The sequence below is a fragment of the Syngnathus leptorhynchus genome, chromosome 17, assembly GCF_054491065.1.
Source record: "Syngnathus leptorhynchus isolate UIUO chromosome 17, UIUO_Slep, whole genome shotgun sequence".
NCBI classification, from domain to species: Eukaryota; Metazoa; Chordata; class Actinopteri; order Syngnathiformes; family Syngnathidae; genus Syngnathus; species Syngnathus leptorhynchus.
This window is the reverse complement of record NC_141211.1, coordinates 4,092,012-4,105,564: the sequence shown is the minus strand read 5'-3', so window position 1 is coordinate 4,105,564 and position 13,553 is coordinate 4,092,012. Positions and strand designations below refer to the sequence as shown.

The 13,553-nt window shown below is 54.1% G+C and overlaps 3 protein-coding genes across 7 annotated transcripts; 2 read left to right on the top strand and 1 right to left on the bottom strand.

Annotated features, from left to right (window-relative positions):
- The first annotated feature begins 188 nt into the window (after nucleotides 1-188).
- On the top strand, nucleotides 189-4,476 carry LOC147043210 (lissencephaly-1 homolog B-like). 3 transcript variants are annotated; one of them, XM_085936554.1, is made up of 11 exons: nucleotides 189-321; nucleotides 1,614-1,805; nucleotides 1,906-1,990; nucleotides 2,071-2,145; nucleotides 2,201-2,407; nucleotides 2,638-2,806; nucleotides 2,873-2,975; nucleotides 3,052-3,280; nucleotides 3,348-3,449; nucleotides 3,522-3,678; nucleotides 3,766-4,476. In XM_085936554.1, exons 2-11 carry the CDS (start codon nucleotides 1,774-1,776, stop codon nucleotides 3,837-3,839), a joined length of 1,233 nt encoding a protein of 410 aa, XP_085792680.1. In that variant the 5' UTR covers nucleotides 189-321; nucleotides 1,614-1,773; the 3' UTR covers nucleotides 3,840-4,476. The 3 variants fall into 3 exon arrangements, with proteins under 3 accessions (XP_085792680.1, XP_085792682.1, XP_085792681.1); XM_085936556.1 differs by lacking the exon at nucleotides 189-321 and adding an exon at nucleotides 439-791; XM_085936555.1 differs by lacking the exon at nucleotides 189-321 and adding an exon at nucleotides 799-944.
- Nucleotides 4,477-5,341: 865 nt separating this feature from the next.
- LOC147043209 (max-binding protein MNT-like) lies at nucleotides 5,342-9,999 on the top strand. 3 transcript variants are annotated; one of them, XM_085936724.1, is made up of 6 exons: nucleotides 5,342-5,984; nucleotides 7,092-7,614; nucleotides 7,731-7,772; nucleotides 7,875-7,986; nucleotides 8,426-8,618; nucleotides 8,710-9,999. In XM_085936724.1, the coding sequence occupies exons 1-6, from the start codon at nucleotides 5,876-5,878 to the stop codon at nucleotides 9,336-9,338; spliced, it is 1,608 nt and encodes a 535-aa protein (XP_085792850.1). In that variant the 5' UTR covers nucleotides 5,342-5,875; the 3' UTR covers nucleotides 9,339-9,999. The 3 variants fall into 3 exon arrangements, with proteins under 3 accessions (XP_085792850.1, XP_085792849.1, XP_085792848.1); XM_085936723.1 differs by having other exon boundaries at nucleotides 7,092-7,645; nucleotides 7,731-7,807; nucleotides 8,713-9,999; XM_085936722.1 differs by having other exon boundaries at nucleotides 7,092-7,645; nucleotides 7,731-7,807.
- A 509-nt stretch (nucleotides 10,000-10,508) lies between these two features.
- LOC147043208 (septin-4-like) lies at nucleotides 10,509-13,540 on the bottom strand. The gene is made up of 12 exons (XM_085935540.1): nucleotides 13,452-13,540; nucleotides 12,483-12,773; nucleotides 12,322-12,418; nucleotides 12,169-12,255; nucleotides 11,900-12,023; nucleotides 11,703-11,837; nucleotides 11,494-11,611; nucleotides 11,288-11,389; nucleotides 11,127-11,223; nucleotides 10,894-11,056; nucleotides 10,720-10,822; nucleotides 10,509-10,632 (listed from the first exon to the last, which is right to left on the bottom strand). The coding sequence occupies exons 2-12, from the start codon at nucleotides 12,576-12,578 to the stop codon at nucleotides 10,570-10,572; spliced, it is 1,185 nt and encodes a 394-aa protein (XP_085791666.1). The 5' UTR covers nucleotides 12,579-12,773; nucleotides 13,452-13,540; the 3' UTR covers nucleotides 10,509-10,569.
- Nucleotides 13,541-13,553: the final 13 nt, after the last annotated feature.

Here is a 13,553-nt window from a genome sequence, read left to right as displayed (position 1 = left end):
CAAATAATTCAGCCTCCATAATGTGTGTGGCAGTGATATTGATCCTGTGCCATTCTCGCGGTCAGTCATTCATCACTGATACTTTTTTTTAATTTTGTGACTTAAGACGTTTAAAGTGCAATGCCGGTTTAAATTTGTTTTGATTCACTCGCGCGTGCCCCCCCCCCCCAATAAACTCCAGCGTGCGCGCCGCCGTGTGCGCGTGCAGCAAAGCAGAGCGCTCCCTTGCGGTTGCCGGCTGACGTGCGCGCCGCCGGAGAGCTTTTTTTCCACGATCCGCGAGCATTTGTTGAGAACATGATCGCCGACATTTGTCCCCGGGTGAGTCACCAGCACACTTGTGCGTCCTTTACCAGCAGGGAGCCACGAAGACATTTTGCGGGGTTTGGGGGACGTTTTTGCCTCCCTGCAGTGCGCGCGCGCTCTCGTTCTCGTCTGTCTCAAAATGGCGGAAAGGCAGCAAGTTAAGCTAGGCTAGGGGCTCGCTGAAAATTTGCACTTTTTGTGGTGTTGAATTGTTTTGGCGGCGAGGTTAAAACTCGAGCGTTTAATCGCCAAAGATTTTGTGCTTTCGTGTTGTCACGCGTGGCCTGTCAGCGAACATTAGCGTCCGGCTAACGTTAGTCCACAAGTTGTGACGCGGAACGACGAGCTAAGTGCTAAGTTAGCATGCTAGGCTAAGCACGGCCGCCGGCCGGCTGTGCAATTGAGAGTTTGATGACGTATTTTGACGTTTTGGGCGTCGAGCGCTCATCCCAAAAGACTGACGTCGTGTGTGCGGCTGACAAGTTGTGAGTGACGCCCCGTTTGGTGCACGGCTACAAATATCAAGCGCCAGGTTGATTTTGTTCTTCAGGCTGCAGAACCTGTTTGTGCGTACATATTTTTTGCAACTTGTGCACGTTCGAGAGCAGCAGCAACAGCAGCAATCGTGAGCTCTGCAGGTAGGCTGCCAAGCTCCCATTGTGGAAATCTGACAGGTCCGGGCGCCTTAGGCGCTCGTTGTTGAGCTAACGTCAGACGAAAAGGGCGTAGTTGTTATTGTTGGTGGTGGTGGCTCAGTCATGACCGCTTTGCAACTCTGCCTCGGCAAGATGATTAGGGAAGAAGACCTACGACAAAGATACGACAGGACCGCCAAGAAGGAAAATAGGAGGCAACAGATGGAGTCCGTACACAGTTTTTAATTGGCAGTGTAAAAAGGACGCTTGGCCCTTCCTACATCGCTTTGCCTTCAGGTTGTTGCTTGGAGCTTGATTTTAATTTCCCTTGACTGGCGGCAAAGTTGAACTTTGAACATCACGTCAGAGTGAAATCAGAAGGGTGAGGAGATCGAAGGTGATCGGCGACAAAGGTTGTAGTTGAGTGACGCTCGGTCGCGTTTATGGCCGCAACTTTCAACTGCTCACAGGTTTGCGGTTAAGTAGCTTAGTGGTGTTGCATCTTCGAGTGGCCTCATGCTGTTCTTGGCATCCTTAGCATGAGCCCTGTTTTCCTTTGTGGAATACCATGTCCATCCCGTCAGCTGTCGAGTTTGACTCCATGCGTCGTGTGCTCCATCAAGTTGCCCTTGTGAGATGAGGTCATAATTGCCATGTGCTCCTTTCCTTCAGGTGGTGGCCAGCCAGTGAGAAATCCCTTCCACTCCACTTCCTGTTGTCCGGTCCTGCTCGGTCCGCTTTGCTTCTCATTGTGTGAGGATTCACGCGCAAATCAGCTGACCCATTTCAGCTCCCCGTGCGGTAGACGGCCGCTGCCGTCGTCGTCGTCGTCATGGTGCTGTCACAGAGACAAAGAGATGAACTGTAAGTGTGTAGCCTGTTTCTATCCTGTTCGTCATGCAGCAGAGCATGTGAGCTGCTAGCTTTAATTGTGTGTGTGATCTCCATGGCAACGCGGATTTAGAAATCGAGCCATCGCCGACTACCTGCGCTCCAACGGATTCGATGGCGCGTACTCCACCTTGAAGAAGGAGGCCGACTTGGACATGGTCAGTAAGTCAGGCGAGAACGGAAGTTCACAATGTTGGGAACTGCGAACTAGTGTTGGAGAATAGTCTCGGCTTTCCAGAATGAAGACGTGGATAAAAAGTTCGCTGGGCTCTTGGAGAAGAAGTGGACCTCTGTCATCCGCTTACAGAAGAAGGTAAGGCACATTTCTGCCGTCTGGGCGGCCAGCATCAACTTTGCTGGCTCTGCAGGTGATGGAGTTGGAGTCCAAGCTGAATGAGGCCAAGGAGGAGATAACCCACAGTGGGCCGGCCTCTCAAAAGAGGGACCCCAAAGAGTGGATCCCGAGGCCCCCGGAGAGGTACGCCCTCAGTGGCCACCGCGCTCCCGTCACCAGGGTCCTCTTCCACCCCGTCTTCTCCGTCATGGTCACGTCCTCCGAGGACGCCACCATCAAGGTCAGTCCGGTAGAAACTCCAAAACCATCAAAAGACTGACCAGACTAGCTTTTTTTTCCCCACCCATTATTTATATGTAATATAATACATATATAACAAAACAGTTTTCTTCCCCCACAACACTATCCCACCCAAAAGCAGATAAAACCTTGAAGATTTTGGCTTGAGATAGATCTCGTGTCGTTCCCCCTCGTCAGGTTGGTTCACCTTACCCGCTTTTATCTTGTCAGGTGTGGGACTACGAGGCAGGGGACTTTGAGAGGACGCTGAAGGGCCACACCGACTCGGTTCAGGATATCTCCTTCGACCAGACGGGCAAGCTGCTGGCCTCTTGTTCGGCCGACATGAGCATTAAGCTTTGGGACTTCCAAGGCTTCGAGTGCATCAGGACCATGCACGGTGAGCACGCACGCTCACGCCGGCTCTCGCCATGTCGCCACGCTCACTCGGCCGTTTGATGCTCAGGCCACGACCACAACGTGTCGTCCGTCGCCATCATGCCCAACGCCGACCACATTCTGTCGGCGTCCCGGGACAAGACCATCAAGATGTGGGAGGTGGCCACCGGGTACGTACCAGTGTGCAACTCTATTAGAGCAACACGGCATTTGGCTAGGAGTGACTGTGCGGTGGTGTGGGCGCAGGTACTGCGTAAAGACGTTCACGGGCCACCGAGAGTGGGTGCGCATGGTGCGGCCCAACCAAGACGGCTCGCTCATCGCCAGCTGCTCCAACGACCAGACTGTGCGCGTGTGGGCCGTCTCATCCAAAGAGTGCAAGGTGGAGCTGCGCGAGCACGAGCACGTGGTGGAGTGCATCTGTTGGGTTCCTGACAGCGCGCACCCCACCGTCCTGGAGGCCACCGGTGCGCAGGTAAGAAGCCCCGCCCCCCCGTGAACGCTCCCCCGCTCTTCTCATGTCCGCTCTGGTCACATCCTAGAACAAGAAGAGCGCCAAGCCCGGGCCTTTCCTTCTCTCGGGATCCAGGGACAAAACCATCAAGATGTGGGACGTCGCCATCGGGATCTGTGTCATGACTCTGGCAAGTCCACGTACTGCCAATGGAGTGCCTGTTGCAAAGCCTGTTTGACAGCCTTCCTTGTCGCTGCCGCAGGTGGGCCACGACAACTGGGTGCGTGGCGTGGTTGTGCACCCCGGCGGCGGCTACATCCTCAGCTGCGCCGACGACAAGACTTTGCGCATTTGGGACTATAAGAACAAACGCTGCACCAAGACGCTCAACGCACACGAGCACTTTGTCACCTCTCTAGGTCACTTGAATTTGATTTCGTTGAATGAGCTAAGTCATTGTACTCTCCCGCTCATTCCTCTTCTTTGTTTCTTCTTTTGGTTGTCAGATTTCCACAAGAGCGCCCCCTACGTGGTTACGGGCAGTGTGGACCAGACAGTCAAAGTGTGGCAGTGCCGTTGAGTCGGCTTCCCGGCCCCCTCCCACGGTATTCCTCCCTCCCCCCCCCCCCCAGGTGACGCTTGCCCTTTGATGTAAATTATTGCGGACGTCAGTCACGGCAGCACAGTGACCGCTGGTGCTCGCCCTTGCATGGCCAATCACTTCCTGGTTTCCATAAACCACACCCCCTTTCGTCGATGTGACGAAAAGTGGGAGATGATTGACTCCTTGTCCAAAAGTGGCACCTTCCATGGGGGAGTGCGGGTCTCAAAGTGGGTTTGTGTGAGAAACCGAATGACGAGTTTCGATGTGTGCTGGCGAGCGTGTTAGTGAGTTTCGAGTGAGCGTGGAAAAGTGTGTGCGACTGTGATGTGATGATTGAGTGAACCCGTACAACCTCGATGCCACGCATACATGCCCATGACCCCCCCCCCCCACACACACACACCGGTAGAGGAAAGCGCCTGCTCGTCACTTTGCTGCTTGTGTGCGTGTGTGCTGTCGTCCAGTGCTCGCTAGCTGCCTTGTTGACCCTCTGAGGGCTGCTGCCTCACACGCGTGTGCACACACACACACACACACACGTTCATTCATCTAAGAGTTGTGTATACGTATTTGTGGGTGTGATATTTGCAGGCTCAAGAAATAAAAGGATGTAAATAACACATCTGCGAGTATTTTTTACGGTTTTTTCGCACTTCAATTGTGAGCATGACTTGGATGAGATTTTGAGTCGGCATTTTGCACCCTCCCCTGCTCTTGGTGTGAAGGCGTCTCATCAATAATCTAATGGACGCTCCCCGGCCTACTTGCCGCTTGCTCAGGCAACTCCCGGGGTTGGCCCGTATCTTGGCAACCGTTGCCGAGGTGACCGCTGCGGAAAGGCACCGCGAGGAGGAGGTTCGTGTGAGGACCACGTGGAAGGCAGGCAACGAAGAGACAGGATGGAGGTGTCTACTGGTAACCCCCCCCCCCCTGATCTCCACCCCTCTTGGTCTCCCCAGGGAGATGGAGTGATGCAGCACTTCGATCTAGGTCACCACTATCACTCTGCTTCCTCTGCAAACTTGCCCCTCTTCCCCTTCCTCCTTATGGCTTGCGTGCTTGCCATGCCACCTTGGGTCAAAGCTTCAGATTTCTGTTTTATGATCAATACATTAAAATGTATTTGTTTAAATTAAATCGTGGATGTGCGCTTTTCCTAATAAGACAGAAACATTGCTGATCATTTTTGTGATTTCGGAAAGAGTTGCAGGTTGCCGTAAAAATCCACGTTTCTGTGACGTCATAGCAACGAGTCCGGGCACCCCCCCCATTTTGACTGACAGCCTCTCTGGCAGGAGGCGGGGCTTGTAAGTCACGCGCGAGCCATGCAAATAACGCGCGCGCGCGCCGGCTCCGGGCGGGGCGGGCGCCCATGTGGCCCAGCAGCACGCTTGTTGTTCTCGGCGCAGATTGGCCGGCTGCCGCAGAATGCAACCAATGGGCGGCCATCACGCGCTGCGGCCGCATGGTCTTTGCCAAAACTCGGAAGTGCCATCATGCGGATGGGAGGGCATCGCGACGACTCCAACGCAGAGGCAGTGACGTCGTCTTGGCCACGCCGCGTTTCAATGACTTAAATGAACATGAAAGACAACAAAAGGGCTGGATGGTGTCACCGATGGGGATTTGAGGAGATATATTTGGCAAGCAAGAAGCACGTGATGTGTTCCGTGTTTTGGCAGGTGCCGTAGTAAAAGGGCGGGGGCAGACTGCGGAGGGCGTGGCGAGGGACGCCTCAAAGCTTGTTGTGAGTTAGACTAGCCCCATCGCCATCTTGTCGCCCGAACACTTTGGACGAGCCCGGCCCGCTCCGCCCCGCCGAGGAGCGAGCCAGCCGGATTCACGAGCAGCCCGAGGGGACGCGGAGCTGTGCAGGCCAAGCCCACCGACCACCAGCGCCCCCCCCCCCCCCGCGGGGCCACCCCCACCCCCTCCTCCCCGTGCCGCCGCACCGCTCTCCTCTCCTCTCTTTTCGTCGGCCGTCGTCGTCGTCACCTTGTCCCGGTTCGGCCATGAGTATCGACACGCTGCTGGAGGCAGCTCGCTACCTGGAGTTGCAGGCCGAGCAGGATCGGACCGAGGTGGTCGAGCGTCAGGCTGAACCGCGGCGTCTCACACACAGTAAGAACCGAGCGACGTGCCCCCGCTCCCCCCGCCTGAACCTCCGATTTCGGCTTGGACTCACGATGCACCCACTTCCGGTTCCAAGGGTGTCTTTTCATGGCATTTTTTTCTGCGCGGAAATACATGCGCGTGTACGTCGTCGCTAAGGACTTCCTGTCACGAGCTTTCCGTTTTTCCCTCTGCTTTTCTACGATCCCCCCCCCCCCACACACACACACACACACACACACACGCAGACACGAGTGTGACGTCAGCGGGGCCATGCGTGCTCGAAGTGTGTCACTCGCGCAATTCACTTGTCCTACTTTGAGCGGCGAGCACACGCACGCTTTTTTACATAATAGCTAGCTTATGATACGTACGTGAGCGGGGGAAAAAGAGCGGGTCTCCCTTGCGTTCAACCCCCCCCCATTCCTCGCCCGTCCGTGCACGGCGCTTGTTGTTGACGAGCACGGGCATTAGCGTGGAGGAGGCGAAGGAAGGAATGTGTGCGTGCGCGTGTGTGTCTGGAGGGTGACTCCTCCTCTGATGACGTGTCCGATCGAGTGAGACCCCCCCCCCACACCACTACCACCACCACGTGCCCTGCCCTCGCTTATATAGACTCACACTCATTGATGGGAGGGAGAGGGGCAGTCGACCGAGCTTTTCCACTCCACTCTATTACGTAATTGACTTGCGCGTGCACATGGCATTCTGTGACGTGCACGCGCGCCATTTACACTAACCAGGTTAAGCGTTTAGATGATCAAAATGTGTCAAATGGGTTTTATACTGGAAAAAATTCCCGCTGATGTTGATTATCTCCACGTTGGTCCACATTTTACATCGACATTCGCATGCCATATTGTCACGTGTGTGGGCGTGCGTGTTAGAAATGAGGAAGTCATGTGATTGGCTCGACGTTGCGTCAGATGTGGGCGACTGGCCCTGGAACGCGTTGGAGGAATCCCTGCAATGGGGATGCACCCATTATGGCCGCTGTTTCCAGGGTAACTCAGGGTTTTACACACGGATTCCCACACGCACATTTTCTATGAAGCCGTCGTTCGCTCTGCAGCCTGTTGATGACATCACAACTCCTTTCCTCTCCCCTTTTTTTAGATGAGGAGCAGTGGAAGGTGACGGTGCTCGTCAACCAGGAGGCGGAGTCAAGATGCCTGGAGCCACTCCCACCGCAGCAGGTCGGAGCCGACCTTGTCAGCCGGGGCGAGCAGCCGCCGTGCCCTGCGGTCCCGCCCCCTCGGCCGCCACAAACTCCCGTCGCCGTCATCCCCGTGATGCCGGTGGTTGCGGCAACGCCTGCGCCCCTCCCTCTGGCCGCGACCGTGCCCCACGGCCCGCTCCTGGCCAACAGCTCTTCTCAGTCCCCCCCGCGGGCGCCACCCCATCAGCTGTTGTGTTCCCCCCATGTCAAAATGGACGGCGTTAACCGGCTAATCAAATGCAGCCCATCGCAGCAGCCTCAGGTTCATATTCGGTACCCGCCCCCCGTGTGTGGCGACGGGTCGGCCGTGGGGCCCGCTCTGGTGTCCCACCAGGCTCAGCCCTTGTCCCACATCAAGACCAATGGACTCACACTGGATGACATGAAAGGAGGGGCCAATGCCAAGAGGAGGCCTGGAGGGTCAGTACCCCAAAATAAGTCACAAATTTGGGTATTTTAAAAACAAAAACAAAATTCAAAAAAATGCCACATGCATCTCTGCATGCACTGGAGTCGGTTTGTTGTGTGTGTTTCAGGGCGGGAACAAGGGAGGTCCACAACAAGTTGGAGCAGAACAGGTGAGTTCCCAAAAAGGAGGACAATCAACCACTGGGTAATTGTGGATGGCGGTGGCAAAAGTGTTGCTTGAACGCAAGCGTGAACTTGATATTTTTTGTCAGGCGCGCTCACCTGAAAGAATGTTTTGAGACGCTGAAGAAGAATGTCCCCAACGTGGATGACAAGAAGACGTCCAACCTCAGCGTCCTGCGCAGCGCCTTGCGTTACATCCAGGTACCGCCCGAGCACGCCAACATCACCTTTCTCGCGCTCTGATTGGCGCGACTTTGGTCGCCTTGTCACCATGGCAACAGTTGCGACGCGCGCCTGGAAAGAAGGAGGCGGGGTCCAGTCACAACGCAACGCGCAGGCAGCTGTTGCCACGGTGATATAGGATGACATAATCACTAAAGAGCTCACTGACCATCCACGGCTAACTTCCTTTTTCATTCATCGTCCTTTTCACCCCCAAAATATTTTTTATAAAATAAATAAAATATTGTAAACTCTAATATTTAGTTTTGTGTATTTTTTAAACAAAAGTCAAATGTTTAAAGAAATATATTTATGAGAAAAGCCGTACATGTTATTAGCGTTTAACTTCAGGAAAGCTAACAACGCCATCACGCGTCTGTCATGGTGCTTGATTTTGTATTTTGTCCGGGCCGGGCAGACATTGAAGCGCAAGGAGAAGGAATACGAGCACGAAATGGAACGGCTGGCTCGGGAGAAGATAGCCACCCAGCAGCGTTTATCTGAGCTGAAGAAAGAGCTGAGTCAGCGGATGGATGCGCTGGAGATCGAACGCCTCATCCGGCAAAGCATCCAGCCCGAAGACGACCAGGCGTCCACTTCCACCGCATCGGGTACGTCGCGTCATACCTCGCTCAGCTTACTCAGCTTACTCGCCACCGTGCAATTTTAGGGGCATTTATTTTTGGTTTCCGTTGTCGACAGAAGGCGAAGACAACTTGGAGCAGGATGGCGAGGAGGTCCCGGCCGGCGTTCCGGCGCCCATTCTACAGGCGCCAATGCTGGCTCCCCACCTGTCCATCCAGCACACAGCCCTGCTGGCTATGCCCCCTTCGTCTTCAGCCGCCCCTCCCCCTCAAGGCCCGCCGCCCACTGTCATCGCCCACGCCGCCGTCCCCCACGTCCCCGTCTCGACCGTGTCGCACCCCTCCGTCATCCAGGCCGTCAGCCACGCCCTGCCCGCCAATCACAAGCACCTCCCACACATCGCTCCTTTACCGGGCCCCACCCCCATCAGCCACATCACGGTGCACCCAGTGGCACGCCTGGGGGCGCCCCTCCCTTCCCGCCTTCCCACCCTGTACCCGCAGGGGGTGTCGGTGTCTCAGCCCGCCATGGTGGGCCACATCACGCATACCTTTGCCCATCACGCGTTGCCCCGCGTGCAGCCCCCTCCTCAGGCCGGCGCCAACGGCGGCATGGCGAGCCAGCAGGCGGCGGCGCTGGCAAAACCCACCGCCGTACTGGCGCCACACCCTCAGCTGGTGGGCCAGGCAGCCGTCACCATGGTAACGGTGCCCACCTTCCCTGTCAGCACCATCAAACTGGCTTGAACGCCGCTGCGCTCGTACGGAAAGCGATGATGTCACCGTGATGATGTCACACGTATCAGACCCTCATGGGACTAGACAGACCCTCTGTCCCCCAAAAATGATGGACATGTTCCCCTGCATAACTGCAATTGAACGTTTTAATGAATTTTTTTTTTACTTTTGGGGGGGGGGGGGCGATAGCCTGCATTATTGTGTTAGGCCAAAGCATCGCGCATCGCTTTGGCACCATCTTTGGTCCTAGGGACCATGTCAAAGTGACTTGAGGAGCTTGATGCAGTGCTTTGCAAGGGATGTTTGTCACAGCGTCCCCTAGTGCACAGCACACAAACTACAAGCGACTAAGCATAAACAAAAAAAGTTTAGTTGCAAACCTCCAACTTTGAAATCATGAGATTGATTTTAGTTTTTTAAATTGTGTGATACTGCGTGAAAGATTTTGTTGTTGTTTTTCTGCAACCCATTTTCTGCGTTGGAGTGATAGCGGCTGTGCCAGCATGCTTGTGCTTGCGTGTGCCTACACTTAACCTCTTCATCACTGTGACAAAACAGACACACTCTCTCTCTCTCTCTCTCTCTCTCTCTCTCTCTCACACACACACACACACACACACACACACACACACACACACACACACACACACACACACACACACACACACACCAAGCAAATGAAAAACAGTCAAAGTTTAGATTTTTGCTCTTTGGGACTGAACGTGGACATTTTTTTGGAACGAAAACAAGGTTTTGTCTTTTCTTGCTAACGATGTAATTTTTTTTTTTCTGTTTGTGATTCCATTTGCGTCGTGTCATCATGTGGATGGACTTAAATGTGATGCACGTTGGAGCGGCGGACTTGTTTTTATCTTTATTCCGATTCTGATTATTAACGCTGCTTTGTGTTGTGGTGCATGTTTGCGGGACCATGTGGAAAGCGGGCGGGTGAACAAGACGTTGGACCTCACGCTACATATATTGATATTATATATTAATACGAGCACGGCTGTTTTCCCTATGGCGAAAGTGTTAAGTTATATAAAAAGGCCTGAGCACTGTGGGCTGTCAACATTAATCCGAAAGATTCTTAATAAATAAATATTATTACATTTACAACACTCCTTTGTCGCCTGCTCTTTCTAACACTTTTTATTTAACAGCCACTAGATGGCAGTAGAAACAATGAAAAAGATGCCAAATGAAACATGGATGTTTCTCACAGGTCTCCCGAGTGGTTTCATATGCGGCTGCTTTGCATCTGCTCCTGAATCCTCTCCAGAAGCGCCTGCATCCTCCTCAGCTGCAGCACAACAGCAAAAGGTCAACGGGACGGTCATCCCGCTTGCGAGCTGGCGCAGGTATCCGCCATTCGAGGTGAGTAGCGTACCTCTTGGTCTTTCTCAAAGATGAGTCTTTCCTTTTCTGTGTCGAAGTCAGCGAGCGGCAACGGGACGTCCAGGTGGCTTTCTTCTTGGTACTTCTCACGCAAGCTACCCAGAAACAAGACGATAAAGATGAAGGAGATGATGTGGATGGCGTGGCCTTCGTTCCCTCCCACAACCTGCGCTTGCGGTTTTGGACGACCATGCGTGTCATGTTCTGGATGCAGTGGGCCCGGTAGTTCTCGTAGTGGCATTCGCGGGTCACGTCCTTCAGGTCCTGCATGTGAGTCCTCACCAGCATATCCCGCAGGAGTAGGAAATCCGAGTGGGCCGGACTCTCCACTGCGACACACACGGGAAGTTTCGTTTCTCCAAGCTGTGTGGTAAATATCAAGGCCACGCCCACCGTTACCTTCCACCACACCCCAGGGGTACGCGCGACCTTTGAACCTCCGGCCTTGACTCTCCACCAGGACGTTGCTCCCGATGACAGCGAAGGGGATGCTGTCCTGCTCGTGCACAAAACAACACATCGGCCATCGCACACAAAGGTCGTCCGGTTCGCTCGCTGACCTTAAGCAGCCGGTCCCGCCTCTTGAATTCTTCGTCCTCGTCCGAGTCGCAGTCGGCGAACTGGTAGATATTGATCCCGAAGCGCCGCAGCTCCTCACGGATCTAAAAAGGAATCAAAAGTCACTTTTGGGGAACAAATGATTGCGTTGACGCAAAAATCGATCCAACATAACGTGTTAGCATTAGCGCTAGCATGAGGGCTCTACCTTGATTTTCTTCTTGTACACCTCAGCCCGCGTCAGGCTGTCGGCTTTGGCCAAAACGGGAACGATGTTGACTTTGTCGTGCAGCGCCCGCATGCACTCAACGTCCAGAGGTCGCAGGCTGCACGTACAAATCAGACGGCACTTGAACGCACCAGCATCTCGACTTCCACGAGGAGTTTAGAAAGCCCTTCTCCAATGCATCCGCCTACCCGTGTCCGTAAGGAGGGATGAAGTAGAGGCAGCAGTGCACGCGGTTGTCTTGGATGTTGCGGCGGTTGAGGCCGCTCTCGTCTCGGAAGAATTGATCGAATTGCTGCTCCACGTAGTCTTCCAAATGCTTCCAGCTAGCGCGTAGGAGACAAGGGGTCAAAAGAAAAGCCCCGAGTTTCAAAGTCACGTGTCAGACCTTTGCATGTTGTTGACGGCGTCGCCGAAGCCCGGCGTGTCGATGATGCTCAGCCTCAGCTTGACGCCTTTCTCCTCGATGCTAACCGTGTGCTTCACCATGCTCACTGTCTGACCGATGCGCTCTGCGCGGACACACACACGACAAGCTATTCACGGACAGCTAGTCGATTAGCCATGTCATCGACGAATTTCTCGCGTCTAAAAATAATTGACGATGATTATTATGGACTCTGGTTTCGATGCCAAGGATGAAGATGAGCCGCTGACCTTCGGCGTTGGGAATTTTCCGGTCTTTGTAAAGGTCGGTGAGGAAGAGGCTGTTGATCAGCGTGGACTTTCCCAGGCCGCTCTCTCCTGCTCAGTTCGCATCATTATTAGCGTTTCTGCCAAGAAGGACGTCAGTCATATGTGAAGACTCACCTGCCACCATCAGCGTGAAGGTGAAGCCTTTCTTCACTGTTTTTCGGTGAACCTGACTGGGCAACGCGGCAAAGCCGACGTACTCTTTGTCCTGATCCTGAACAAGCGCGAGAGAATTCACCAAGTGGCGCCTCCAGATGCGAGTGTTGCTGGATTCTCACCTCTGCCGAGTCATAGGGGTCGAAACATCCCCAGGGGCTGTGCGGGCGAGAGGCGGGGCTAAGCGGCGAGTCCAGCGAACGCCGTGACACAGTCATCCTCCCGGAGAGCGGGAAGGACCAATCGGAGACCCTCGGTGACGGTGGCGGCGTCCCTGGAAGACCGGGATGGCGGCCGTTGGCGCCAACCACTTCCGTCCCGCGCCGGGCCGGGGAAAGAGTTTGCGAGGCGAGGGGCGGAGCCCTGCTGGCAAAGGGGAAGTGGTCCTCGTCTTTCACTCGCAGACTGGACAGCTGAGACAGGAAAAGGCGGAGTTATGCAACGCCATGGTGTATTGGTGTTTAATACAATTGCCTCGCAGGTGGGAGGTTCTCGGTTCCAATCTCAACTCCGGGCCTGTGCCTTGGCTCGAAAAAAGGACGGCTGGAGTCAATCGACAGCTGACAGAACGCGAGGTCAGGCGGGCTCACTGAGCCGCAGACTCCAGCAGGCCACGTCTGGCCTCCTTTTGCCATCATCTCGCATTACCCACAAAGCTTTGCAGTCACTTAATCCCGCTTTTAATGCTGTCGCCGGGGGTGGGGGGTGGAGATAGATTGAACACACAATGCACACTCTTCAAACACACGTTACAAACACTACCTTTGTAGACAACAGCTAATGTTGCTTACCTCCTTCTCTGACAATGTTGCAGCTGTTAACGTGCCATGAAATGAATAGGCAGGCATAAACTTGTTAGTATAGAAGAGCATGTAAACAAACAACATATAAAGTACCTGTCGTGTCAAGAAATAAAGATATACTGTCGATATATTGGGAGTAACTAGAAACATGCAAGCAGGTGCGCCAGTGAGTGTGCAGGAAGGTCAAATTGTGCCCTAGTGCAGAGGAAGGTGGATGGAAAACCTTCATCTCAGAGTTTAATTTCACCGAGTAGAAATGGAAATGTAGGAGTTAAATTCAATTCGTACCTTTGGTGTTGCTGCGAAAACGAACCGGCGAAGACATGTGCTCCATGCTGATTCCACGCTCACACCACCGGGCGACCCTTAACTGGACCACGCGTCGGTGGG